Source organism: Physeter macrocephalus, chromosome 16 (assembly GCF_002837175.3).
Source record: "Physeter macrocephalus isolate SW-GA chromosome 16, ASM283717v5, whole genome shotgun sequence".
In the NCBI taxonomy this organism is placed as follows: domain Eukaryota; kingdom Metazoa; phylum Chordata; class Mammalia; order Artiodactyla; family Physeteridae; genus Physeter; species Physeter macrocephalus.
Genome location: NC_041229.1, coordinates 97,577,176 through 97,603,085, shown reverse-complemented (window position 1 = coordinate 97,603,085; position 25,910 = coordinate 97,577,176). Strand labels below are relative to the sequence as shown.

General features: G+C 40.2%; 1 protein-coding gene across 14 annotated transcripts in view; it reads right to left on the bottom strand.

Annotated features, from left to right (window-relative positions):
• Positions 1–21,291, bottom strand: part of CELF1 (CUGBP Elav-like family member 1) — a 33,666-nt gene extending 12,375 nt beyond the window's left edge. For 6 of the 14 annotated variants that reach the window (XM_055078778.1, XM_028500861.2, XM_055078787.1 and 3 more), the window contains exons 1-8: positions 21,244–21,260; positions 15,808–15,959; positions 7,176–7,363; positions 5,375–5,457; positions 4,956–5,004; positions 2,110–2,244; positions 1,492–1,571; positions 1,006–1,167 (exon numbers count right to left, since the gene is read on the bottom strand). In XM_055078778.1, coding sequence (XP_054934753.1) covers positions 1,006–1,167; positions 1,492–1,571; positions 2,110–2,244; positions 4,956–5,004; positions 5,375–5,457; positions 7,176–7,363; positions 15,808–15,878 — 768 coding nt within the window. In that variant the 5' untranslated portion in view covers positions 15,879–15,959; positions 21,244–21,260. Of the gene's footprint in view, positions 1–1,005; positions 1,168–1,491; positions 1,572–2,109; positions 2,245–4,955; positions 5,005–5,374; positions 5,458–7,175; positions 7,364–15,807; positions 15,960–17,211; positions 17,279–21,243 lie in introns of all 14 variants that reach the window. The other 8 variants (XM_055078780.1, XM_055078781.1, XM_055078784.1 and 5 more) reach the window with 5 other exon arrangements.
• Positions 21,292–25,910: the final 4,619 nt, after the last annotated feature.

Here is a 25,910-nt window from a genome sequence, read left to right as displayed (position 1 = left end):
CCGAGAAACAATTTAATTTGCAGGAATATAACAACCATCTACACTTTTTGACTTCAGAGAATTACTAGTGAGGGTAAACTGGGATTTCTTCTAACATTTTAGAAACAGGGAAACCAGAGGGCATCAAATTAGCCAAAACCTAGTACTGGGGGATAGAAAACATTGCCTTTCTTCTGTTTCCATATAAAATAATATTTTAAAGGATGAGTGAATGACTATAATTACTTCTATGTGTATATTTCTAACTATCCATAATAATCTAGTAGTTTCACCATTTATTTTCCTTCCTTGGTAATAACTTCACAGATGACTTGTTCTTTCTGATTCAAAGATGAGAGAGTTTTAAGTGTCTTGTGCTATCTGCAATTCTTTTAAGGGTTAAAGCAGTGATAATCCCCCGCAATACACACTGCAGATCTAATAAATCTAACCAATTGGAGCCTGCCCCTCTTTTGGATTCCATGACTCAAACTCAACAAGAGAGAAATCAAAGGAAATCTATTTACTATTTAGTGAACTCAAATATACACCTGAATTACTCATTTAATAATGTCCATGTTAATCTCTTGCTTGATCTCTCAGTCAGCAGAAACATTTACTATCGTACTCTACAGGGAAGACTCAATAAGGGTTTTAAGGATGCCCTCTACAATCTACTAGAAAGAGATATGGAGAAAGATATTTGGTAGCTAAGATTTCCTCAGGAATTGTTTTTCTTGGGGGTAGGGACATATGAGATGTTTCTAAATTTTTTTATTAGAAAATTAGGATTTCACTGTAATTTGAGCAGAAGCTCAAGATATAACCAAAGATGTGCGATGAGAGAGAGCGTGTGCGTGCACGCAAGACTAACGTGACAAAGAACATTTCATTGCCTGAATTTTTATGTAAAATTTTGATATGCTAAAAGTTGTGACTGCCATTATGTATGTTAGCTAGGGACAGCAGAAGAAGAAACAGCTGGGAGCTTGCACAGCCTGCAGAAAGCAAACCACAAAGACTCACTGCTAAATACTGGGGTCCAAGAGTATTTAGACCAGCAAGGTTTCCCCACACAGATGCTGCGCTGATTTGCTGCATCTGCTGCTGGAGCTGCTGGGCCATTCTCTTCTGCTCTTTGTCCTTCTGTGTATCAGCAAATTTTACCACCATGGGGGAAGAGCAGCCCTATGAAAACACCAAAATCAAAGGGTCAAAATCCTCATTATGGGTGAAGGGAAAAATCCTCCTTTCTAGCGACGCATAGGCTGCATTCTAATTCCATTCACTGTCAAATGATTCTCTTCCTGATAGACACAAGTGGCAAGATATAATTCAGTTTAGTTCCAATATGCTAATTTTAAAGAAAGCACCAGTTTTTAATTTAAAGACGTTTGGCCTTCTTAACTTTTAGGGCAATCAAATGCTATACATGCTACTGGGCTTTCGACTGTCAATTGTCCTACCGCTCTCAGTCCAAGGAACTTCCCCCTTTCATTCATCTGCCCCTACCTCCATGGTCTGTGCTTGGTGCATTGCCTTGATAGCTGTCTGTGCCATGGCTCTTGTTGTGAAGGTCACAAACGCACAACCTGGTAAGAGAAGAATCAATAACTCATCCATTCATCTGTTTAGTTATTTATCTGACTGACACTTACTGAGCACCTACTGTGTGCCCAAGTACCATGCTAGCAATACAGACATGGTTCCTGCCTTCAGGGGTTCATGATCCAGTGGAGAATAAAGATATGTTATGACAGAGTGATACGTGCTTTAATGAGAAACCAGGGATGCACACAGGAGAAAAAGTGCTTGAGGGATAAAGGAGGAATCATATTCTCTAGCTTCTCTCGTGAAAGAAGTGTTTCCGTTTTGGCATGGAGAACCTCTCCAAGGACTGAAACAGAGAATTTTAATACATGACACTTAAGTGCAGAAAGTAGACTCCTTGAGGGAATTGGGATCAACTGATAGAGGAGTTGTGACGGGACCTAAATATACAACACCAAACCCAACCCTCTCCATCATGACAGTGCCATGTTGGCTAGAGATCACTGGTTTCCACTGATCCAATTAAAAAGAGACTCCAAATTTAAAATGAGTACTTTTAAAGGCTAAAAATGTACCCACCTCGGCTCAGGCCATCAGGTCCCCTCAATATCCGGCATTCTTCAATCTGTCCGAATGAAGAGAACATGACTCGGATGTCATTTTCAGTGCACTTCTTGGAAATCATACCAATAAACAGCTTCCTGTCTTCCACTGCTAAGACAGTAAAAAACAAAAGGCTTGAACATTACTACCATAAGAGGTAGTGCAGCACAGAGCTCTGGGCCTTTATACCAGATTTCACCGATTTTAAGATACACATTTTTTCCCCCATAATTTAGCACCTACTCTTACAATCAATGGTATCTTAAAACTATAATTGGAACCATTTAGACGAAATATAGTAGCTTCATGATCTTGTGAAAGTTACTTAACCATTCTGTACCTGTTTCCTCATGTGATTAATAGAGATAACTGAGTTTACCTCAAAGGTAGCTGTAGGTAGTAAATGCCAAGTACTCAGCATCTTGCCTAGCACTTAGCAAAGTTTGCTCTCATTAGCAATACTATTGTACCAAAGAAGGATGAGGTTTCATACTTAACTGATATGACAAGAGAAACAGAACACACATCTCAGTGAATGTAACTGTCCACTTTCATTTTCTGGTTTTTCTCTTGAGGACTAAGTTTTCCTTCCTAATTTGTTCAGTTCCCCATTTCACTCCAGTTCATAAGAAATTATGTCGATCAAAGGCATTCCAGTTCACTCTAAAATGTTCTTGTAATATTTCCCTGTCAACTTTATCTGACTTATTTGCCATACTTATTTTAAAGAAAAGGACAGACAATTTAGATGACAGATTATTTACAGCACTGATTCACTACCTTGTACCATACACAAAAATTAACTCAAAATGCATTAATTCTGAGTAAGTAATGGATTAACTGAATGTAAGACCTGAAACCATAAGGCTTGGTAAGCTCCTTCGCATGGGTCTTGGCGATGATTTCTTTGGATTTGACACCAAAAGCAAAGGCAACAAAAGCAAAAAATAAACAAGTGGGGCTATATCAAACTAAAAAGCTTCTGCACAGCAAAAAGACAAACAAAAAACCATCAACAACAAAAAAGGCAACCTACTGAATAGGAGAAAGTATTTGCAAATCATGTGTCTGATAAGGAGTTAATATCTAAAATGTATAAAAAACTTGCAGAACTCAACAGTGAAAGAAAAACAACTTGATTAAAAAATGGGCAGTGGATCTAAAAAGACATTTTTCCAAAGAAGACATACAGACGACCAACAGGGACATAAAAGATGCTCAATATCACTAATCAATGCACTAATCATTTGCATTGTAGGGAAATGCAAATCAAAACCATGAGCTATCATCTCACTTGTTAGAATGGTTATTATCAAAAAGACAAGAACACGTGTTGGTGAGGATGTGGAGAAGAGGGAAGCCTTGGGCACTGCTGGCGGGACTATATGGTGCAGCCACTGTGCAAAACAGTATAGAAGTTCTTCAAAACGTTAAAATTAGTACTACCATATGACCCAGCAAGTCCACTCCTGGATATTTATCTGATGAACACGAAAACATTTACTTGGAAAGACCTATGCACCCCCATGTTTACTGCAGTATTATTTACAACAGCAAAGATATAGAAGCAACCTAAGTATCCATCAATAGATGAATGGATAAAGAAAATGTGGTATTTTACACACACATGCATATTATTCAGCCATAAAAAAAGAATGAAATCTGGCCATATGTGACAACATGGATGGACCTTGAAGGCATTATGCTAAGTGAATTAAGTCAGACAGAGAAAGATAAATACTGTATTGCTCTCACTTAAATATGGACTCTTTTAAACAAACAAACAAAGAGACAAACAACTGAACTCCGAGATAGAGAGAAAAGACTGGTGCTTGTCAGAGGCAAGGGAAAGAAGGTAGGCAAAAAGGGTAAAGGGGGTCAAAAGGCACAAACTTCCAGTTTTAAAATAAGTTAAGTCATGGGGACATAAGGTACAGTATGGTGACTACAGTTAATACTGTATTGCATGTTCTTTTTTTAAAAATAAACTTATTTATTTATTCATTTATTTTTGGCTGTGTTGGGTCTTCGTTGCTGCACGTGGGCTTTCTCTAGTTGTGGCGAGCGGGGGCTACTCTTCATTGCGGTGTGTGGGCTTCTCATTGCGGTGGCTTCTCTTGTTGAGGAGCACGGGCTCCAGATGCATAGGCTTTAGTAGTTGTGGCTCGAGGGCTCTAGAGCACAGGCTCAGTAGTTGTGGCACATGGGCTTAAATGCCCTGTGGCATGTGGGATCTTCCCAGACCAGGGCTTGAACCCATGTCCCCTGCATTAGCAGGCGGATTCTTAAGCACTGCACCACCAGGGAAGCCCTGCACCGCATGTTTAAAGTTGCTAAGAGGGCTTCCCTGGTGGCGCAGTGGTTGAGAGTCCACCTGCTGATGCAGGGGACACGGGGTTCGTGCCCTGGTCTGGGAAGATCACACATGTCGCGGAGCGGCTGGGCCCGTGAGCCATGGCTGCTGAGCCTGCGCGTCCGGAACCTGTGCTCCGCAATGGGAGAGGCCACAACAGTGAGAGGCCCGCGTACCGCAAAAAAAAAAAAAAAAAAAAAAAAAGTTGCTAAGAAAGTAGATCTTAAAAGTTCTCATCACAAGAAAAAAATTTTTTGTAACTATTTATGGTGACAGATGTTAACTAGACTTATTGTAGTGTCGTTTTGCAATATATACAAATATTGAACCATTATTTTGTACAACTGAAACTACCATGTCAATTATATCTCAAAAGATTAATTAGAGCACAATAAAATCCAAATGCCATGAGAACAGCAAATACACAAGAAGAAACCTTATAAGGGGAGGGCTTTATATACTTGCTTACCATTGTTCTTCTCACTGTCGGCAGGTTTCATCTGTATAGGATGATGCATCTAAAAAGGAAAACACATGAATATTACTATTGAACACATCAAAGGAATTCAGAAACATAAATGAAGACTCTAAAGGAAATACCAAAACTGACCTTAAGAGTTGTCTCTGAACTCTCGCCTGCCTCATTATCTCCCCTCCACAAAATATCAAAATAGAATGTGAGTCAACAAGTCAAAATTCTCTTGGTTGAAAGAGAATTACTTTCAGTCTATCTTCTTTGAAACATTCCCTTTATGTCCCCCTTTACATCAATTCCTGTGGCAGTCACCCTTTTCCCCAAATGGTTTTCAGTGTGTGCCTGAAATGTATAAGTATGTTCCATATGTCAAAACCACCACAGTTCCCACTTACTAGTAGGAGCTTTCTTACCCCTGGGAGGACCTTCATGTTGTGAAGAGCATTCTGAGCTTCTAATGCAGCTTTTCGGGTGTAAAATGTAACAAAACAGCACCCTGCAATAAACAACACTTCAGGAAATCAAACCAGTCCTTTGAAAGCAGATAATTCCTAGAGCACTCCCTCCCCTCCAGGTATATATTGAAAATTAAAAGAGAGGGCTGGGTTTATTAAAATTGGGGGGGTGGGTGGTGGAGGGAGGGAGATGGAGAAAACCTAGCAGGGGGGAAAAAAAAGATTTTCTATCATTTTCTTCATTACTATAGTCTCCTGGTTTTATTAAAATTCTTCTTTAACTGCTCTTATAACTTCTTTGGGAAAGATGACTTTCCTTACAAAGGTCACGGCACCATGCCATTCAACCTGCCCTACTTGCAGCACCAGGTAGTGTGCTGGGCAAGAAGACTCAGCTACAAACCAGACAGACAGAGGCCTTGCACTCTTGCAGCCTGTAGTCTACACATCTTTCTTTCTCAGAACAAGCCTTACACTGTAGCCAATTTCTACCACATGCCTCAAACATAATTATCATTTTTTAAATTATAAAATGACTTAAGAGCAAGGACCTCAATATCTTTTTTTGGACTCTTGGTTTTCATCAAATATAATCACATGTCTAACAGCACAGGGCACTTGACTGAGGAGATATTGGAGATTTTGTGCTCTGTATCTTTACTGGGGATCGGAGGGGGGAAGCATGTCTTGTCCATAGTCCCATAAGATATGGTATAGATTTCTTTCAAAATCACCCTGCAATTAAGATTTTAAATTACTGCATATTATATTGACAGTCATTTTCAGAAACTATAATACTTTATATTTTTGGTTAACTATGCCACAAAGAGAAAATAATTCTTCAGCTTCTAGGTCCTCTGCTATTAAGCTGGTTTCAAACATAAAATCATGCTTGCGTACATCTGCACTGTAGAACAGCTTTCACAGAAAATTACTCTGAAATGGGTCATTTGGGAAAACAAGTGTATGTCTATGTGGTATGGGGCAAAGCTAACACCTTATCTACTATCAGGCCTATAAAACTTCCACTCTGCTGGGTATTTCTGGAAGCAGCTTGCCTTTCTTCTCCTGTTCATTTTGTAGGCTATAACAGGTCACCTACAAACAAGTTGCTCCTAGTTGCTAAGCCATCCCAGAAGGCCTCTGTAACACTAACAGAAACCCACGGGTACCTGGTCAGTCTTTCTCTTTCCACTTACTCTAGCCAAAATACTAAAGAAAACCTATGTGGTTGGTTTACTTCAACTTTATTTTTGTCATTCCACTCCCAAGATCAAATGAGACACTCACATGAGTCTGTCTCTTGAATTTACAGATCTCAAAAAGGACTGCCCAAGATCCAATTTACAAATTATCCTCATGACGTCAGCTTAAGTTTTTACTTTTAAGCCATTAAACGTGTTTGGACTCGGAGATATAGCTACAACAAAATGACAGATTTTTTTCCCCCCTATATGACCACAAGAGCATTCTGGCAATGAGAGAGAGCATGCACATGACTGAAAATACATATAAAAGTCAAAGCCCAGGCTTCCCTGGTGGCGCAGTGGTTGAGAGTCCGCCTGCCGATGCAGGGGACACGGGTTCGTGCCCCGGTTCGGGAAGATCCCACATGCCACGGAGCGGCTAGGCCTGTGAGCCATGGCTGCTGAGCCTGCGCGTCCGGAGCCTGTGCTCCGCAACGGGAGAGGCCACAACAGTGAGAGGCCCGCAAACCGAAAAAAAAAAAAAAAAAAAAAAAAAAGTCGAAGCCCTTTACCTTTGCTCTGAGGAGGGTTTTGGCTCCTATCCCTTAGGACGTTGATTTCGTAGACAGCACCATACTGTTCAAACAGTTCCCTCAAGTCCTTCTCTGACCAGGTCCTTGGAACCTGGCCCACAAACATCTTGATAGCATCAAGATCCGGTTGGTCTGGGTGGTCCAGGGTGCCGTTCATTTTCTTTGAGCTGCGTAAAATAAAATAAAACTTCTATTATGTATTCATGTTGCTTCCTAGAGAATCTTCTTTTCTTTAAAGGTCTCAACTACTTCCTGATAAAGTACGGGAAAAAAATTCTACCTCCTTTCACTACTACCATTCAATTTACCAGAGTTCCCTGGTCCTCCCTCACTACGCCACCCCTTCCATTAGATTCCCAAACTAAAGTCACCATTCTGATTAGGACACCCTGGGCTTTAAACTAAGGAATTGAGTGTCAGTCATTCCTTGCCTAGCTAGAGAAGTCTCAGAAGAACGTAAGAGGTAAAGTTCCTAAAGCAAGTTTTAATCATTTTTAAGCACAGCTAATAAAACTTTTAAAAATGTCCATAAAATCACGAAGGACTATTGCTTATGGATAAGATTCAGGATTCTCAATCTACACGATGATGGGTGAAAAGTTTTCTTTCAGTAGATGTTAGAGCAGAAGCACATGATTTCCAAGGCCTAAGCTAAGAACTGACTAGAATGTTAGCCTTTGGATGTTGCTGTCTCATGCATAACCCTGATGCTCTTGAGTGAGCCCCCAAATCAAAACAAAGCTTTGCCTCTTAAACTTTCACAAATGACTGTTATATAAACAAAAACAATGATGTCATCATTCTAGGGTTTTTTGTGTCTAAGTTAACCAATTTACTGCTATTTCTCCAAGACTTTACCAGTTAATTCCCTTACCAACTGTAACCATTATAATGTCCACAAATTCCTCCAATCCCATAATATCAAACCTGTAACACTCCTACTTAATTAAATACCTTCATTCCTACCCCTGCCACTGCCAAGAACCATGGGGAACTCCTGCACTGTAAATGTTTCCACTCAGAATGAATCAAAGTCCTTCTCCTACCACCTTTCATGATCTTATTCTTAGCATGTATCCAAACCAGTAACAACTTAAATTCCAAATAGTTAGCATGTTTAACTTTTGTTAGTGTTTGCTAAATCCAGACGTCATATCATCATGTTCCAACGTGCCATGTTCTAATATTCAATCCCAAATAAAATGCCACTTTTCTTTAAAGGAAAAACAATAGTTTTTTCACCACTGCTATCCTTTGAATAGTATTTGAAGATCCTTGAGAATACTGAATCCAGTAGTTCAACCTCTGTTAAATTCCTAAATCTCTTGTAACTGAATACAGGGCTATTCTCATGTCACCTGTGCTGAATCTAGCGCTAACTAAACATCAAAAGCTTTAAGACAAATGTCATACAGATCAACCCTTGCTGCTACGTCTGTGAAGGTTCCTCATACTCTTTCAGGTTAACTAGTCAATTTCATCAGGACTCAAATAGTACTAAATTTCCACCTTCACTGTAGTATTTAACACATTTTAGCATAATCTGGCTCTGTCTACCTCTCCCAACAAGACTGAGAGCTCCTTGAAGGCAGAAACTGTTTTATTTCCTATTCATTCTTATAGCCACACCTGGTATGGTGCCTGATTCAAAGTAATTACTCAGATGTAGGATGGGAAGAACTTGTTCTCAACAATTCCAATTAAGCAACTAACCTTGGTAAAAATGAATGCTGTGCACAAAGAGGGCTCACAAATTAAAGAGCAGATATTATCTCCTATGATTGTTTGACTGTCACAAGATGAACCTACTCTTTTTTCCTTTTTAAGTTATTTTGGAATACATTGTTTTATTGGTTTTCCTTTATTAATTTAAAACTATGTATGGTAAGTTGTTGCACAAATATAGCTGCTTCTAGAAGCTTAATCCCAACATTCTAACAGAAATCATTCTACCATGAATTTTTTTTAAAAAGTCCTATGACTAGTGAGAAGATGGGTGTCACTCCCTACAACTCATTCCCAACAACTTTAATTACCAGTTTTAGTATTTTATTAAAATGTCGCTAAGTTTAATCACATTTCTATTCTAGGGAGGGTTAACATAGAACCCAAATAAATGGTGCTTAGAATGTTTTGACTATAAAGGAAGCAGACAGTTATGTCTGAAAAGAGGCAGGAGTTTTATTAGTTTGTATTACATTGGAGGCAACTGCGCTCAATTTGTCCCTTCCTTCTGTATTTGTGTGCTGTTTCTAAACTAAATATATCACTGTTTAGTGCAAAAGCATAAACACAGTCAAATATATGTGAATTGTGATTTACCCAAAAGTTCAGTGGAGACTCAGCATTCCAGACTAGTGCCTTTCCTTTCTCTCTTTACTCTCCAAATCCCTCTCCATTTCTTCATGTCCACCTACTCCATGAATCACCCTTTCCCGCCGTGTATACCAATTCAAGAGCCAGAAGAATCCTCCAAGGACCAGGGGCAATCTTCAAACTTAACCATTAGAAACTTTTACAGCAATCACACTGCATAATTTTACGTATGTTCAATCGAATATTAAAAAGATACGCAAAATGCAAGCTTACACCTCATTATTTTTTCTATGAAATTATCGTATTGTATTTAACAAGTTGGGTGGCGGGAGGGACAGGACATGGTCCTTCACCAGTTTAAGAAGCACTTCTAGAGCACAGCAAATGATCAGGCCAGGCTCAAGATGCAGTGGACATCATGCAACTGGAGTTATGCACTGACTTATTTCTTCCTCCAATTAATACTGAGCTCTTATTTATACAGGCCAAGCACTGTGTTAGATGTGGTATATATCAGTGAATAAGGAAAACATGGGGTATTTCTTTGGAGCAATGAAGACACAGTTAGTGCCAATATCAGCTAGAGACAAAAAAGAGAAAAGCAACCACATGTGTACCTATGTATATGTAATAAACAGTCACAAACTTTCTCATAAACTGTTATTGTGTCTGAAGAGATGAGCAACAATGCTCGTCCATTCTGAACCTTCCACACATACTTCCAGTATGCATGCTCTCCTTAAAAGTAACCACTGCATAAAAGAGTCACCTGGGGACAAGACTCCCAGTGTGATATGCCAAGGATCCCACAACATCTGGCTATGGCACTCAGTCCACATATCGCTGAATACATTCTCGAATCTGTGCCTTTCCTCCCCACTGATGGAGAGCTCCTCAGAGTCAGTGACCATAAACTATATATATTTATTATGTTCCCTCAAGAATCAATCAATTCAGCAGCCCCTGGAGAAGTATCTACACTGCCCCTGTCATTCCTAAGGGACAAGTCTGTGGAAATTCTTATCTTCTGTGGAAGTACTGCCAGTGCTTCAGTGAAGTATTAACCTGGGAGTAGGATGGAAGAGAGGAAAAGCATGGCCTGCAGCAGTGAAGGAAGAAGAGAGATGAGAAGGCAGCAAGTATTTTAGGGGAGAGGCATGACACCAACCCACCCACTTCTTTTTGTTTCTGACCCAGCAACAGGCGAATCATTAAGAATGAGAAACTATGAGAGATCAGGACCAGAGGCTGCCTTGTCTACCTGATTCTCGATGGAACATGCCATAGGAAAATGAAACAACCAATCTGGAAGAGACAGGGGAGGGAAAACAAAGAGCTTCATTTTCAAAGCACACTTCCATTCAAAACTCTTAAACCCTCTCTCCTCTTTCTCCTATCAAAACTTCCCAGCACCAGGTCCAGCTCAGAGGGCAGAGTTAATGTTCTATCCCACTTCTTTCCCATTCCTTGGCCCCAGATGACTAGACCAGGAGGTGGATCTTAACCCAATAAGCTGATTCACTGGCTGGCTGGAAACCTAAGACTGTGGCCTATGCTTAAAACAGAAAGATAGGCCTGGCTAATCAAGATCCTCTATAGCTGCACTGAGCAAGACAATAGCCACTAGCCACAGGTGACTATTTAAATTTAATTTTAAAAATCCAGTTTCTCAATTGCACTAGCCACATATGACCAGTGTCTACTGCATAGGACAGCAGACACACAAGTTTTGTTTTTTGTTTTTTTTCTAGCCGCATGGCTTGTGGGGATCTTGGTTCCCCGACCAGGGACTGAACCCGGGCCCTCGGCAGTGAAAGCTCAAGAGTCCTAACCACTGGACCAGCAGGGAATTCCCAGAAGAACATTTTTAACATCACAGAAAGTTCTATTGCACAGGACTGCTCTACAGAATCTAGAACGGGTTAACAGAAACAGGCAGTCAGTGGTGAAGTTGGAAGAGGAAAAGCTGCAACTCGGGACAGTACGAGTTAAGCTGACAAGATGAAAGGGCAGTGGCAAGAGATAATAGGAGTCATGCTACAATATAGATGAAGCTTGAAAACATTATGCTAAGTGAAAGAAGCCAATCACAAAAGGCTACATACTGTGTGATTCTATATATGTGAAATGAATAGGCAAATCTATAGACACAGAAAGTAGGTTAGTGGTTGCCTAGGAATGGGGATTAGGGGTAGGGAGAAAGGGAGGGAATGATTACTCATGGGTACCGGGTTTCTTTTGTGGGATGAAAAAGCTCTGGGGGGATGTCAAGACAGCCTGGAAGGGCAATGGCAAAGCCAAGCCGTGCTGCAACCAAAATTATCTGGTAGATGAAGAATAGAAGCAGCAGCACATGCAGACAGAGCAGAACGCGTGCCCTGGGTCAAAAAGATGGAGTTCCCGGGTCTTTCAGCTGTAGAGTTCCTGATTATATTATAGTCCAGTCCACTTGTGCCCTTACAAGAAAACCCTTTCATATATGCTAGCTTGAGTGGTATCTGTTCCTTGCAGTCAGACTGGTTGGCAAATACTAACTTCACATCTGGTTAAAAATCATTTCCAAAACCTTTAATAACTCAGTTTTTTCACTCTCCCCTTCTCATTACTTGTTGACCTCCATTTGCTCATTATACAAACAGAAAAATTTCAAATACCTACCAACCCCTCCACCTCCCCATCAGGCATAAATATTTGATGCATCCCAATCTCCAGCCACCACCCACCCCTACCAGGTCCCCCGGCTCACAATGTGCTGTGGAAAAACTGGCACAGAAGAACAGCAGAATGAAAAGGACCCAGAAACACTGGCCTAAGTTACTTACCAGATGTTCTCTAGGGGAACAAGACTAGATGCATCTATGTTGGAAGGAAGGAAGGAATTTTAATTTGAATAAAGGGAGATCTTCCTGTTATTGAGGTGTTAGGTACTAGAAAAAGCTATCAATAAAGATTTTTAAGTCACCATTCAACAACAGAACAGTAACAATCTGCTTGTGAAGGTTTTCAGCCTTCTTCCCTGAGGAAGAGAGATAACGTCTGAAGACCTTATCTCAGTAATCATCTCTAATTATTAAGAAAAAAACCTCACAGGGTTTATCATTCAACTGTACTCCCCAAGCTCCTGCTGTGTATCAGATACTACACACTACAGGGGCTATAAAAGCGGACTGAGCAATACCGGCCCTGTAGACAATGGCACTGAACAGGTGGAAGGACACAACTACAATATGCTACAAATGCTTTAAGAGATTTATAAAAGTTCTGTGAAAAATGTGGCTAATATGGTTTAACTTAATTGGGGCAGGGGGTGTGTGTGCACAGGGCTTTAAGCTGAATGGAGTAAGCAGCTGGAAAAAGTGCTATGTACCATGGAGGTATGAAAGTCTAAGGGGTGACGGAGGAAATGGTAAGGACTCAGAAGGGAGAGAAGAGTGAGATAACATTAGAAAGGTAGGAAAAGGATTTGAGAAAGTTGGGGGGCGGGGCCGGGAGTATGAAAACATTTTTTTTAATTAAAAAGAGAAAATTGATGAGAATAAAGAGGTTGGAGAGACCCAGGAAATGGCTTTCCATGTTATACTGATAGGCCTGAACTTTATTCCAAGATTTTTTAAACAAGGGGTGATTAGGTTTGTCTTTTAAAAGACATCCAGCAATAATCTAGAGGATGAATAAAGTAGGGAAATATGCAGATCAGGAGGCTCTTGCACAAACCAGATCCTAAGATTAGGAACCATTCCCGCAATGCTGAGAAATCTGGGCGGCAGGACTCACTACAACCTGGAGATAATCGATAAATGAGATGAGGAAAAGAAATGACTGATCACTCTTGGATTCTAGTACAGACAGTTTGGAGAACTGTTTTTACATGGGGAGACCTCCAGATGGAGGTATCCAATGGGCAGTATTTAGAACACAGTCATAGAACTCAAGGGACATCTGGGGGATAGATAAAGATCTGAGAATCAGAGAAGCACATCAGTGCCCCCTTAAGCAATGGGAAAGCTAAGAGGAAAAGGTCTGAGATACAATCCCTAGAAAACACCTATGACCTAGTGTGCAAGCAAAGTAAAAGGAACCAGTGGAAGCTGAAGAGTATTATTTATTACAAATAATAAGTATCTGTAATATCTATTATTATAAATAGGAAAGGGAACTAGGGATCAGGTCCCCCCAGCCCTTCCACAGCTCCTGCAGCAATTTTTCTCTGTTGTAAAGAAATTTTGGAATAGATACGTTGCTAGATCATATTCCCAGGCAATATCACTTCAGAGAGAAAACTAATGATTATCAAGCCTACTGCTAAAGTAAGTATGAGTGAAAAGAAGGGCTGAGAATCCAAGAAAGAGGTGGCAAGCACACACCATTCTGTAGAACTTTCTTCTTCCCAACTCTGTGGGGTTTGGGTGTGTGGTGCCCATGGGAGTGGGCCAGAGGACTTGCAATAATGCAAGCATTGATGGTTAACTGCTTAATGACACCTGAGGCAGCCAGGTCTAGGGGGCAAAAATAAAGAGGCTATCATTAAACTTGCATTTTAGGCCCAAGGTTGATACCAACTGTCCTCAGTCAAGTCAGGTATAGCCTCTCTCAACTGGGTTTCTCATCTGTAAAATAGGGGCAATAGTTTATGCCCAATTAACCTCACAAAGCTTTTGTGAAGCTGGATGACTAAAACAAATGCAAAAGCTCTTGGGAAAAAATAATATAACAGTGTACTTCCCGATTACTTGTACTCAGAATGAGCATTGTATTCAGTCCATTAGTTCTCTAACTGAAGTGTACACAAAAACCACATGGGACATTGTTAAAATAGATTCTTCGGCCCATTCTCGCATGAGACTATCTGGGCATGGATCCAGAACCGGCATTTTTATACTCCAGGTGACTTTCACACAGTGGTCCATGATCCAGATTTCATGGGATACTGAATTAGGTCGACCTTGTAAAAGATGAGAAACAGGCTGAGGAAAAATGCTGTATCTAAGGACTGAACACTAGGCAGTTGCAACGCATAGAGAGAAAGTGTTACAGTGAAAGATAATTTGAGCCACAAAGTCCTATTTCTAGGGACCACATATCTGGTACATGGGAATACTTTTATTATGTATTAAGTCTTTATGATGGGATTCATTGGGATTTCACCTGTAATCTACTGCTAAAGTTTTATTTTAGCAGTAAAGAGAACTCTCATAAAAAGACACATCTAAATTACCCTTATTTTGGAGACTATAGAGCAGGCATAGGATCCATCCCAAATCAGCAAGCCACTTAACTTTGAGTCCCCCCACCCCAAACTATTCCACAAAGAACTGTTGAGAATCTGCTATTACAACACCTGTTACACCTAATCCCAGGGCAGACTGATTTGCACACGGAGGCCTAATCTCAAAGACTTGCAGTACTGTTATCTAGGGAGTAGTCTACCATTTCATATTCTTGGCTTTGAATAACCTAAGGCTCTTTTACTTAGGTTCCAAGGTACTATGAAGCCTGGTTAAAGAAACTGAAATCAAGAGTTAGAAGTGTGTTCTTTTCTACAAAGCCCAGAATTCAGGCCCCCTATAGGTATAACTCAGAGCCAGGTTGGCGTTTTAGCCGCATACAATGGCAGTGTCACTTCTTGAACGGTAGTGCTGCAAACTGATTAGGTTTCTCATTTCCACATTCAAAATTTATTAAGGCAAATTCCCAATCAAGATTAATCCAGTTTGCCCCCCTTTGGGGGAGCACATCCGATGTCCTCAGAATCATGTATTGTGTTGCATTTTCAATTAGATTGGGGGGTGTGGAAATCAAGGTTCAGGACTAATTTACATGTCAATACAGCGTTCTGTATATACTACTAAATACACCCTAGCTACCAGTCCTCTGTGATAGGAGTCTAAGAATTTGATCATTAAAAATAAACAAACATACCAATAAATAGCTTCCCAAAAGATTATCTGAAGTTGTATACCCAACCCAAAGTAATAAAACTATGGTTTAAAAAAATACCTTGGAATATCAGATGGGAAAACTACAGCTTAAAGGGACTGGAGCCAGCACACGTGAGCTGATGTTGCTGGTCATATATCAAATGCATCCTTATGTACAAAACTTTTATAGCTAGAGGAAATCAGCAGTAATGAGAGAGAATCAGACTACAATAGAAAATAACAATAGTGTGGACTTTGGCTTCCTTACCCGATTTTTTCTTCCCTCTTTTAAGGAAAGGGACCAGTTTTATCAAATAACAAAGAAAACAGCCCAGTTCCTCTACTTATGATAAAAATGAGACAACAAAAATACTTACACGGGACTGGAATTCAAAGAGCAATGATCCACCATCATTTCTGGAAGGAAATCCAACTTAAACGCAGCCATCACCTCACTCTCCCCTTCAGAAGCCAATGTTATTAACTTGCTGCACTTGTCTGATCCACAAATACACACAGCTTTAGCTTCCTGGGCCCCACAAAAAACACAAAGTGGAAACAGGAGCTCAGGGAAACCAGCAATAAGTGCCACAGAAACAGGCAGGACTGGGGAAGGGGAAGGGAGTATTGGATTAAAAGGGGGATGTGACCATGTGAAGGGAGGCTCAGCCCAGCACACAATGAAAGTGCTGATGCGCCAGGCTTGTTTTGTGTGATTTTCCCTGGCGAAGCAGTACTAAGTGCACTGTCAGATAAATAGAGTGTCAGATCCATGAAGATAGCAGTGGCTAACAGAGCAGAAGAAACACAAGCTTGTTTCACATCTTCCAAACTCCTCCCTGAGAATCAGTTTTTGAGGACCCCCAAAGCCTGAAACTACCTGAAGCAAAAGAAAAGGGGGAAAAAAAAAAAGTTCACTTCATGTGGTCTGAAAATGTTTTTAGAAAGAACTGGGTTAGCCTTGGTTTGAATTTATTTTCCACGTGCCAAAGACAGCAACGAACGCACTATCTGGGTTCCAAACTAACCTCAGAAGAGTCATTTAATGGTTCAGACCATCCATCAGAAGCAGGCCAGAGGCAAGCTGGCTGAAGAACTGGCCACCAGAAACATACTGCTCTTATACTACTACCTGCACTGGACCAACCTTGCTTTCTTGATGGTCTTGAGAGCAAAGTATGCTACCTAATGGTTCCTCATCACAGTGAAAACTTTAAAAATTGCTGTTTCACTGACATTCATTTAGGTAGCACAAGGCAAAACTTCTTTACTAATTCTGAATCTTAATTTGACAGAAAATTTAAAAAGTGAAAAATAAAAATGGAACAGTCTATTCTGCCTCTTGATAAAGTACTAAGGAACACTGTTTTTTCAGTAGTTTGACCTTTCTAGAGAAACAAAAAACAAAAGAAAACTAAACAAAAGCCACCACAGTGATAAAAATGAAGAACTGGGGCCTACCAGGGACAAATACTCAAACACTTAAAGGAAGGAAACAGGAATGTAGACTAAGTCTCTTCAGTGGCTGCTCTCTTTTAAACTGTTCCTAAAACCAAGATTAATGAATGTGCACATAAAAATTCTATTACGGGTGAGCAGCAGAGATGGATATATTTAGCAGTCAAGGCAGATGTGGTACTCCCATTCTCAATTTAGCTCCACATCCCTCCAAACAACAAATGGTGGCATTTCAATATTTAGGCAGTGACTAAAACTGTATCTCTGAAGGCTCCCAAATTTCACAGGCCTTCTTTCCATTTTTATCATTAGGGTTGCCTTACCTCAAAGACTTCACTCAAGCTCAGTTCACAATACAGGGAACTTTGAAAAAAAGAAGTTATGTTCAGCCTGTAAAGAGGTAAACACATGAACTCCTAAACATACAGAATGACTTTAACAAAAAATAATCAAAGGCAGTAATGTCATGGCACAGGCCTAAATGTTCTAGTCTGTGTAATGATGGCTGACACCTGTCTGCATCTGACTGAGGAAGGTAGAAACTGTGTCTTCTGTCCAATATCCAGACATAACCACCCAAAATTTAGAACTAAAATAGCAGATAACTGCTTTTCTGTTTTTTGCAGAGACCCTGTCCATCTGATCTACTACTTTAGAGACATAAGTGACAGGAGCTCTCTCCCACCCTATTAAGAGGAAGCAAAAACAGGCTGCAAGTGAGAGGAGACTGTGCAACTGGTACACAGTACACACAGTTCACCAAGCCCTGATTGCCAGACAAAAAGAAGATGTTAACCCAAGCTGGGGCTGGCTGAGTTACTGGTTAGGCTGGTCCTTGTTTCTAAGTACACTGGAGCCGATCACAAGCCTCTTCCTATAGAAAACTACCTAGACTAAGGAGCAACTTTGTGAGGCCAGTTAACAACCAAATTAGATTTTTTAGTTCAAGGATTCCTTTAAAAAGGAATCAAGATTTCAGGAAGGCCACTGGTTGTTATGCTTTTATTATTCACTAAAAATACATGACTACTAATTACATCTCTATTTTAATCAGAATCACATCTACAACAAGCGTACTGCTCGGTGTATGAAAGATGTGCACTCCTTACAGTAATCTTTACCAAGCCAAAAGTTGTAATGTTTTAAAATTCATTTTACGATTTATAAGGCTGCACTGTTTTTAAAACCTACAAGATGGAAATGTTATTACATGAGGGAGGGTAATTCTCTTTAGGCAGGTCACAAGAATTATCTCAGTATAATTAAATTCAACATGCTTGTGTGAAAAGAAAGAACAGAAATTAATCACAAGTCACTCAATTTTAGAAAAGGGTTACAAAGTTAAGTGATGATTAAAAAACAATTATGGAAATACAAAAGTGCAGCTGTTAGGCGGAAATTAAAAAGTAGAATTAAAAGTTATTCACAGAAAACTGTCCATAAGTAGTTGATTTTTAAATTTCTTGCTCAGAAACACATTCCAGGCTTATAAGCCAGGGTCCACTGCAAAAGAAGGCCTTAACTTTCCCTCAGTCTCTTTTTACCACATGTTTGTGAATTTACAGTCATGGTTTTCTCTTCTGTCCCTGGTTGGCTGTCTCAGTTTTCTTTGCCTTGAATATTCTCTACTTTTTTCTAAGGGCAACAATTTAAAGTCTAATTCTGTGAGGGTAGGAGCAATCAGCCTGCTGTAACATTAATAACCCAAATCATTAAAAATGATCAGAGGATAAGGGAAACCCTCAAAAGAATAGCACACCCTGCATTTAGAATCTCAGAAGGGGTGGGATGAATTGGGAGACGGAGTATACATATATACATACATATACATAGTATATACATACATATACATAGTGTATACATATATACATACATATACATATTGTATACATATATACGCTAATAGGTATAAAATAGATAATAAGAACCTGCTGTATAAAAAAAAAATAAAATTCAAAAATTCCAAAAAAAAAAGAATATCAGAAGGGAATAACAGTTTAAAAACTGGATTAGAAGAGAGAAATGCTAGAAATCACAGCATTTGTTTTGTTAAAAGAGTGAACGAGCAAAGTAAAGCATAGGTGAGCAAAAAAGCCCAGGTGGCAGGTGCAAACGACAGGCTGTCTATCTTGATTGATGTAACCAGGGAATTCAGTGACAGGTGAAGGGATTTTATACTTCCATCTCAATAATCTAAATGTGTTTTAAAGGGCAAAAATGTGAAGTCTGGTTATATGAGCATAGAGGAAATTAGAGACCACTACTAAATTATAAAAGAGAGCCTATGTCATTAAAAATCCCCATCATTAGTCTATTTAAGGAAAAGTACAAAAAGCTAGAGAAAAGTCATAACCTAAGACAGTTAAGTAGACTGGCTTCTCCCCCCTCCCCAGAGCTTCTGGCAGTTAAATGGTACATAAGGGATGTAGAAAAGAAGCAACCAATTGATACCACTTGAAAATAACCAACAAGAATAACTTAAAATTTAGCCTAAAACCTTTATGGACTTGAATTTCATTTCCAAAATTTAGTACTTCTAATGTAATTAGTGGGTCTCCTAAAACTCCCAAGCTAGTACCTTGCATATGCAAAAATATACTGACCTAAATTGCTAACTATCTCTGTGACATCTCACTTTGTGGAAGACTTTTTGCAAAAATGTGAGTTAAATATAATTTAAAACAAAACAAAAAACCTTTGTTGAGTTTCCATGAGAATCTAGACAATGAAAAAATTCCTGAAAGGGGGGAGAGGGTTTTAAAGAAAAGAAGGAAGAGAATTATTGTGTTTTTTTTTTTAAAGTTCCGGGCTTCCCTGGTGGCGCAGTGGTTGAGAGTCTGCCTGCCGATGCAGGGGACGCGGGTTCGCGCCCCGGTCTGGGAGGATCCCACATGCCACGGAGCGGCTGGGCCCGTGAGCCATGGCCGCTGAGCCTGCGCGTCCAGAGCCTGTGCCCCGCCACGGGAGAGGCCACAGCAGTGAGAGGCCCGCGTACCACAAAAAAAAAAAAAAAAAAAAAAAAAAGTTCCATTTCTATCTGAAATCCCCCCATGTTTAAAACCTGGCAATAAATTAAAAATTTGAAAAACACTGGTGCCCACCAAGGATCTCTGCGAGTTGGATTTTGTTCCTGGGCCTCCCGCCTGCATTTTTTGCTTTTTGGTCTTGTGTGCCCTGCTGGCTAGGCTCAACCACTTCTAGTAATTAAGGCCTGCTGATAGGATGTGGGCAGAAAGCCCCCTTCCTCCTTCCCTAGGGCTTATGTTATTTCCAGATTGTGAGCAAATGCATCCAAATTCTGTGACAGGAGTTTCATTCTAGGTTGTTAAGATACCTCCAAGAATTGTAAAGCGTATCTTCTCTGGATAAAGTTAGAGTTTCCAGTTTAAAAAAAAAACAAAACAAAAACCTTCCATTCCAAATCTAAAGCCACTGTAAGACAAAAAGCACTAAGTTTAGAACTTGTTGTGTGCAAGTTGGTTTGCCTGTAAAATTATCATACGTGGTATATGAGAAGATAGAACAAGGTTGAAGGAAAGAAAATTTACCTTTTTTTGAAATCTAAGTTTTCCATTTCCTCTCCCTATCCTTAATCACTACTATCTTCTCCCCAGTCAGTGTCAAAGGACTAGCAGAAAGATATTCTTCCATGCTTAGTGCTCTCAGCAAAAGTGTTAAGCTCAGAGCCTTCCTTGGAGTTTCTGGGACTAACCCTGACCAAATAAACTCTCCTGTCAAATTGTGACCAACATTCAAATCAGGTCATATTTTCAGGTCCCAAACTAGTTCTGGAACTTAAGTGTAATTGTTAGTTGATAACAATATACTGTAAGCTTAAGCTTTATTTAGGCTCCAGTGCTGATTTAAAAATCAGTATGTTGAACAACTTCTGGTTCCAGGAGGGTAATATTATCTGTGTGAAATCCACTACGTTCTGTCCTCATCCTGGTTCTTGTTTACTTGGGGTCTTCCAGCTATGAAGTGCAAAGGGGAAAGAAAGCTAGCTGGGCAGCTGCTGTGTGTAGATGTACATACATACACATACATACCCTCCCTCCCCTTCCCCCTCTCCTTCTCCACCCTCTGCCCAGCCCTAGCTGTTAGAACTAGGCAGCAGCTAGTTCAAATGGGAGATAAGCCTGCCTTGGGAAACAGCTAAGGAGAAAGAGTTCAAAAAAAAAAAAAAAAAAAAAAAAAAAATCTAGCTTCCTAGGAACAGGAAATTTAGCCCATAATGTAGGAAAAAAAGCCATCACCTTTCTGAAGGCAATTTTTTCACTTCTGCAAAACAGGCCTCATGCAAGAAGGTTAAAAAGAAAACCACAGAGCACACCCATCCAGCAGTTAGCCCATACCTGTAGCTTTCCACCTCCCTCTCTGGACTATTGTCTTCACTCTAAAAAACCAAGGAAAGAAAAATAAGTGGGCCATGCCTATATTTCTCATAATTCCAGATATGTAGCTTCTTTCCAAGGAAAAGCCCCTTTGTCACCAAGACTGAAGATAAAAAACTCTCCCTCTCCCATTTTTAAAGTATACAATACCTTAACGATAAATTACATCTCACATCTCAAAGTTAATTTAAGAACACCATCAACTTAAAAATGGAGAACTAAAGTACTAAAAGGCTTAAGAAGAGGCTTACCACAGAATATCACAACAAACAGCAAAACATTGACTAGAATTTATGAAGTTGAACTGTAGCACAGCTAGGTCACCAAAACAATCATTTTTTAGCATCTGCTTCTGGGTGGGAAACTACAATAAAGCTAAAGGTTGTATAATCCTTTTAGCAATTAACAATCATATTGTTAATGTGAAGAGGCCATGATATTTCCCCAAACCAACCTTCCTGAACAGGCTGGTTCCAGGCATAAAGCTCTTCAAAGGCAACCCCAAATTCCTGCCTTGTAAATGCATATTGGTGGCCCCAGGACGGTGGTGAACCACTGAAACCAACAAAAAATCGGAAGATGGGGAAGTTAATTGAAGGTAAAAGCCAACAGAGGAACCACAAAACCAGTTTGTTTCATTTTTAAACATTATTGAACAACCTTGCAAGATTGATTCTATAAAAGCTGCCCAAATTCCTACAAACGTCCATCTACAACTCCTGTCAACTGTACTTTCTGTCTGGCCCTGGCTACAGAGAACTGCTGAAAGTCACCAAGTCTACTCTGGAAAGTGTAAGAATTCTCAAAGACGAAGCTAGAACCAGAACTCACTGTGAGACACTGCACTCTACCTACCCTCCGTGAACACAAAGACATTTCTTGACTGACATAAAATGTGTGCTTGAGTACTTAATCTGACTTTTCATATGGACCTAACTGGTCTTCAATTTTGCTAATGAAGTAATGATGCTCCCAACCATTTTAATGCAAAGTCTACACTAACAAAAAAAACTTCTAAAAGCACTTTCTTGGACCTGCCTACATCATCAAGTTATTAAGTGGAAAGGAACTTACATTTTCTAAGTTCACAACACCTCATTCAATCCTGTATCATTATAACCATTTAAGGTGGGGATTACTCTAAGAATTTAGATGCTAAAATAATCTACATGAGGGACTCTTAACTCCAGAGCCCATGGTCTATCTCTCTTGAGAAATGTGACCATCTAGGCAGTATAAACTTTTATTGAGACAGGGTGTCTTGAGAGGGCTCTGAAGTAGTTGTTACCTTGGAGGGTAGAGAACAAGTTAAATGTCTACTTGTTAGTTTTATTCTGGAAGATATAAAGGGTAAATAAAAGACCAAGGAGTCATGTTTCCCAATATGTTGCATGGAACAGTTGAGAAACACTGGTAGTGTGTGACCCTGTGAGACCAGACTCATACTGCATGCTAGCTGGGGAATCTCCAGGATACAAAGAGCAAAAGGGAGGCTTCTTGGGGTTGTTAAGAAGGGCTATTATATTGAAGTATGAAGGTCACACATCTAGGTCCCAGAGAACATAGCAGCCCTATATATAGGGGGCTAAGGAACAACCTTAGTTGCATAGCCAAGAGAAAAAGGAAAGTGAATTATTTATTTAAAAAACAAACACATTAGTAGGATATTTATCATCCTACTAAGTCACCCAAAGACTTTTTAAAGGAAACTTAAGCACACAAAAAAGGGACACACCGTCTTCCTCCACAAAGGCCCTAGTCACTTGCAGGAGGACAGTGGGAAGACTAATAAACAACACAAGAAGGTATTTTCTTTTTTAAAAAATTTATTTCAGTTTTTTTAGCTGCATCGGGTCTTAGTTGCGGCATGCGGGATCTTTCATTGAGGCACGCGGGCTCAGTAGTTGGTGGCATGCAGGCTTAGTTGCCCTGCGGCATGTGGGATCTTAGTTCCTCGACCAGAGATTGAACTCGCATCCCCTGAATTGGAAGGCGGATTCTTTTTCCTTTTTTTTAAGTGAATGGTGTTTTGGTTTTTTTAAATTTATTTTATTTTTGGCTGCACTGGGTCTTTCTCGCTGTGCATGGGCTTTTCTCTAGTTGCGGCGAGCAGGGGCTATTCTTCGCTGCAGTGCACAGGCTTCTCGCTGCAGTGGCTTCTCTTGTTGCAGAGCATGGGCTCTAGAGCGCAGGCTCAGGAGTTCTGGCGCACAGGCATAGTTGCTCCGCGGCATGTGGGATCTTCCCAGACCAGGGCTCGAACCCATGTTCCCTGCATTGGCAGGCAGATTCTTAACCACTGCGCCACCAGGGAAGCCCCGGAAGGCAGATTTTAAACCACTGGGCCACCAGGGAAGTCCCAAGAAGGTATTTTCTTTAAAAGCTTTGTCATTCCAATTTTAATTTTTCTACATTTTGTTGCTTTGTCTGTAAGAAAACAGAAATGCTTTGGGGAGAGAGGAAAGCTAAATGCAAACTAAAAGCTTCAGGTTGGAGTTTTTTACATCTTTCATTTCTGTGGGGAACCAAACTAAATGCATTAAGATCTGTGAGGAATCCTGAACTACCTTTGTCCTGTACTTCCCTGGAGCTCCACAGAGTCTACTTCTATTAATTTTATCTTCAGGTTCTTAATCACCATGTGTGGAGGCTTAAAGGTGGTTCCAAAGAGGGGTGAAAAGAGTTAGGGGGGAAAGGAGCACCAAAAAGGTAGGTGGGGTGGGGGGAGCAACACAACAGACAAGGATGGAGGGAAACGAGCAGGACTGTCTGCTTGTGATATGTTTAGATGTTCCAAACATGACCTGCCATGATGTATTAAAATTGTACTTGGCAAGTCAATGGTACAGGGGACTCTGAAAGGCAAAGTACCTATCCCACAATAAATAATCTGGAAATAATTTATATTTGGTTTTGGAATATATCCTGCAACTTACATGTTTCAAGGATGCAAGAGTGAATCAACGGTATCATCTCTCAGGGCTGATAGGAAAGGTCTCAGATCTCCTACACACTTCCCTTAGTTTAGGCAAGGTAATGAACCTTTCTTATTTTTCAGAGTTTTCTGCTGGCCTGTATCTTGAGTAAATAACAAAACACAGTCCTTTACAGGAAGATAGATGGTCACTGACTCAATCACCATCAACAGCTCTTACACAGTATGCACTAAACCAAACTCCAGATACAGAGGCTGGTAACAGGCACAGTAATTCTCAGTGACCTACATAAGGCCTGAACCCATGACCCTAGCCTCATGAGCATGACTCACTAACTTACTAACAATTGTTAGTAAGTGCTCTCAATAATACCTGGATATAAAGCAGGGAGCTAAAGAAGAACCGAACTATCCAGATGAGAGGTTTCTGAAATGTTTTTTTGTTTTGTTTTGTTTTTGTTTTTGTTTTTGTTTTTTGCGGTACGCGGGCCTCTCACTGTTGTGGCCTCTCCCGTTGCGGAGCACAGCAGCGGCCATGGCTCACGGGCCCAGCCGCTCCGCGGCATGTGGGATCTTCCCGAACCGGGGCACGAACCCGTGTCCCCTGCATTGGCAGGCGGACTCTCAACCACTGAGCCACCAGGGAAGCCCCTGAAATGTTTTTAAATGCAGTGTTTTTCCCATAAACATAAAGGTGAAGCTGTTCAGGTTGAAGATAGAGGGGGGCAAGGCAGATCCTACCTGTTTGCCTCTCCTGGCCCTCAGGGTAACCATAGGTCTCCTGGGAAATTTGAAAACAGGCCTGGATAATTCAAAACAATAGATAAATCACTGATTTTATATCCAGCTTTGAGATAGTTTTTTGCACAGATTTTTCTCTTCGAATCTAACAGGTTATCACAAATCAAGGAATTTAAGATGTCATCAATGGTTAATAAGTGCGTGCATCCTCAAATTGATGGTATGTGGTATTTAAAATCTGCACACCTTATCACCGGAAAGTAGGGAGAAATGTCCAGTCACTTACAAGTGGCTACAATTATAAAAGCTAACATGTTTTGAGTGTTTACTGTACGCCATGCGGTGTTTTCAGTCCTTTATATTTAATGCTCCGACCTATTCTATCTCCATTTACAGACGAGAAAAGATACAATGAAGTAACTCTCAAGATCACATGAATCCAGGCAATGAAGGAGTTGGATAGAATGAATATAATGCCAGGCAGTTGGAACCTTGGTTGAAGCACACAGTAAACTCCCTTCTCCTAGCCACATCTTTCCCAGAGCATCTCCTTCCACTGTAATAAGTTGCTCTACACTGAACAGTCTGGGTCCTGTAGAACATCAGGTTAAAAACTGTCTATAAGGAAGAGCATGCACACAAACCACAGAAAAGACTGTTTAAAATGCTGAGCGCCATAAAGTTGAATCTGACCATTTTTCTTAGGCAAACCTTGTAAGTAGGTAAATGTCCAAAGTCTCAACTGTCCTGAGAGAGATCTGATTAAGGGTAGTGAAAACTTCCTGCTGTTACTCAGTAGATGTGTGACTCTGATCAAGTTCATTAACATCTCTTAAGTGTCAATTTCCTCACCTGTAAAAGAGGACTTAACTATACACATTATCTCAAAAGGAACCAAATGGATGCCCAGAATACACTCAAGCCACTGTACAAATCTCTAACTGGAAGAGGA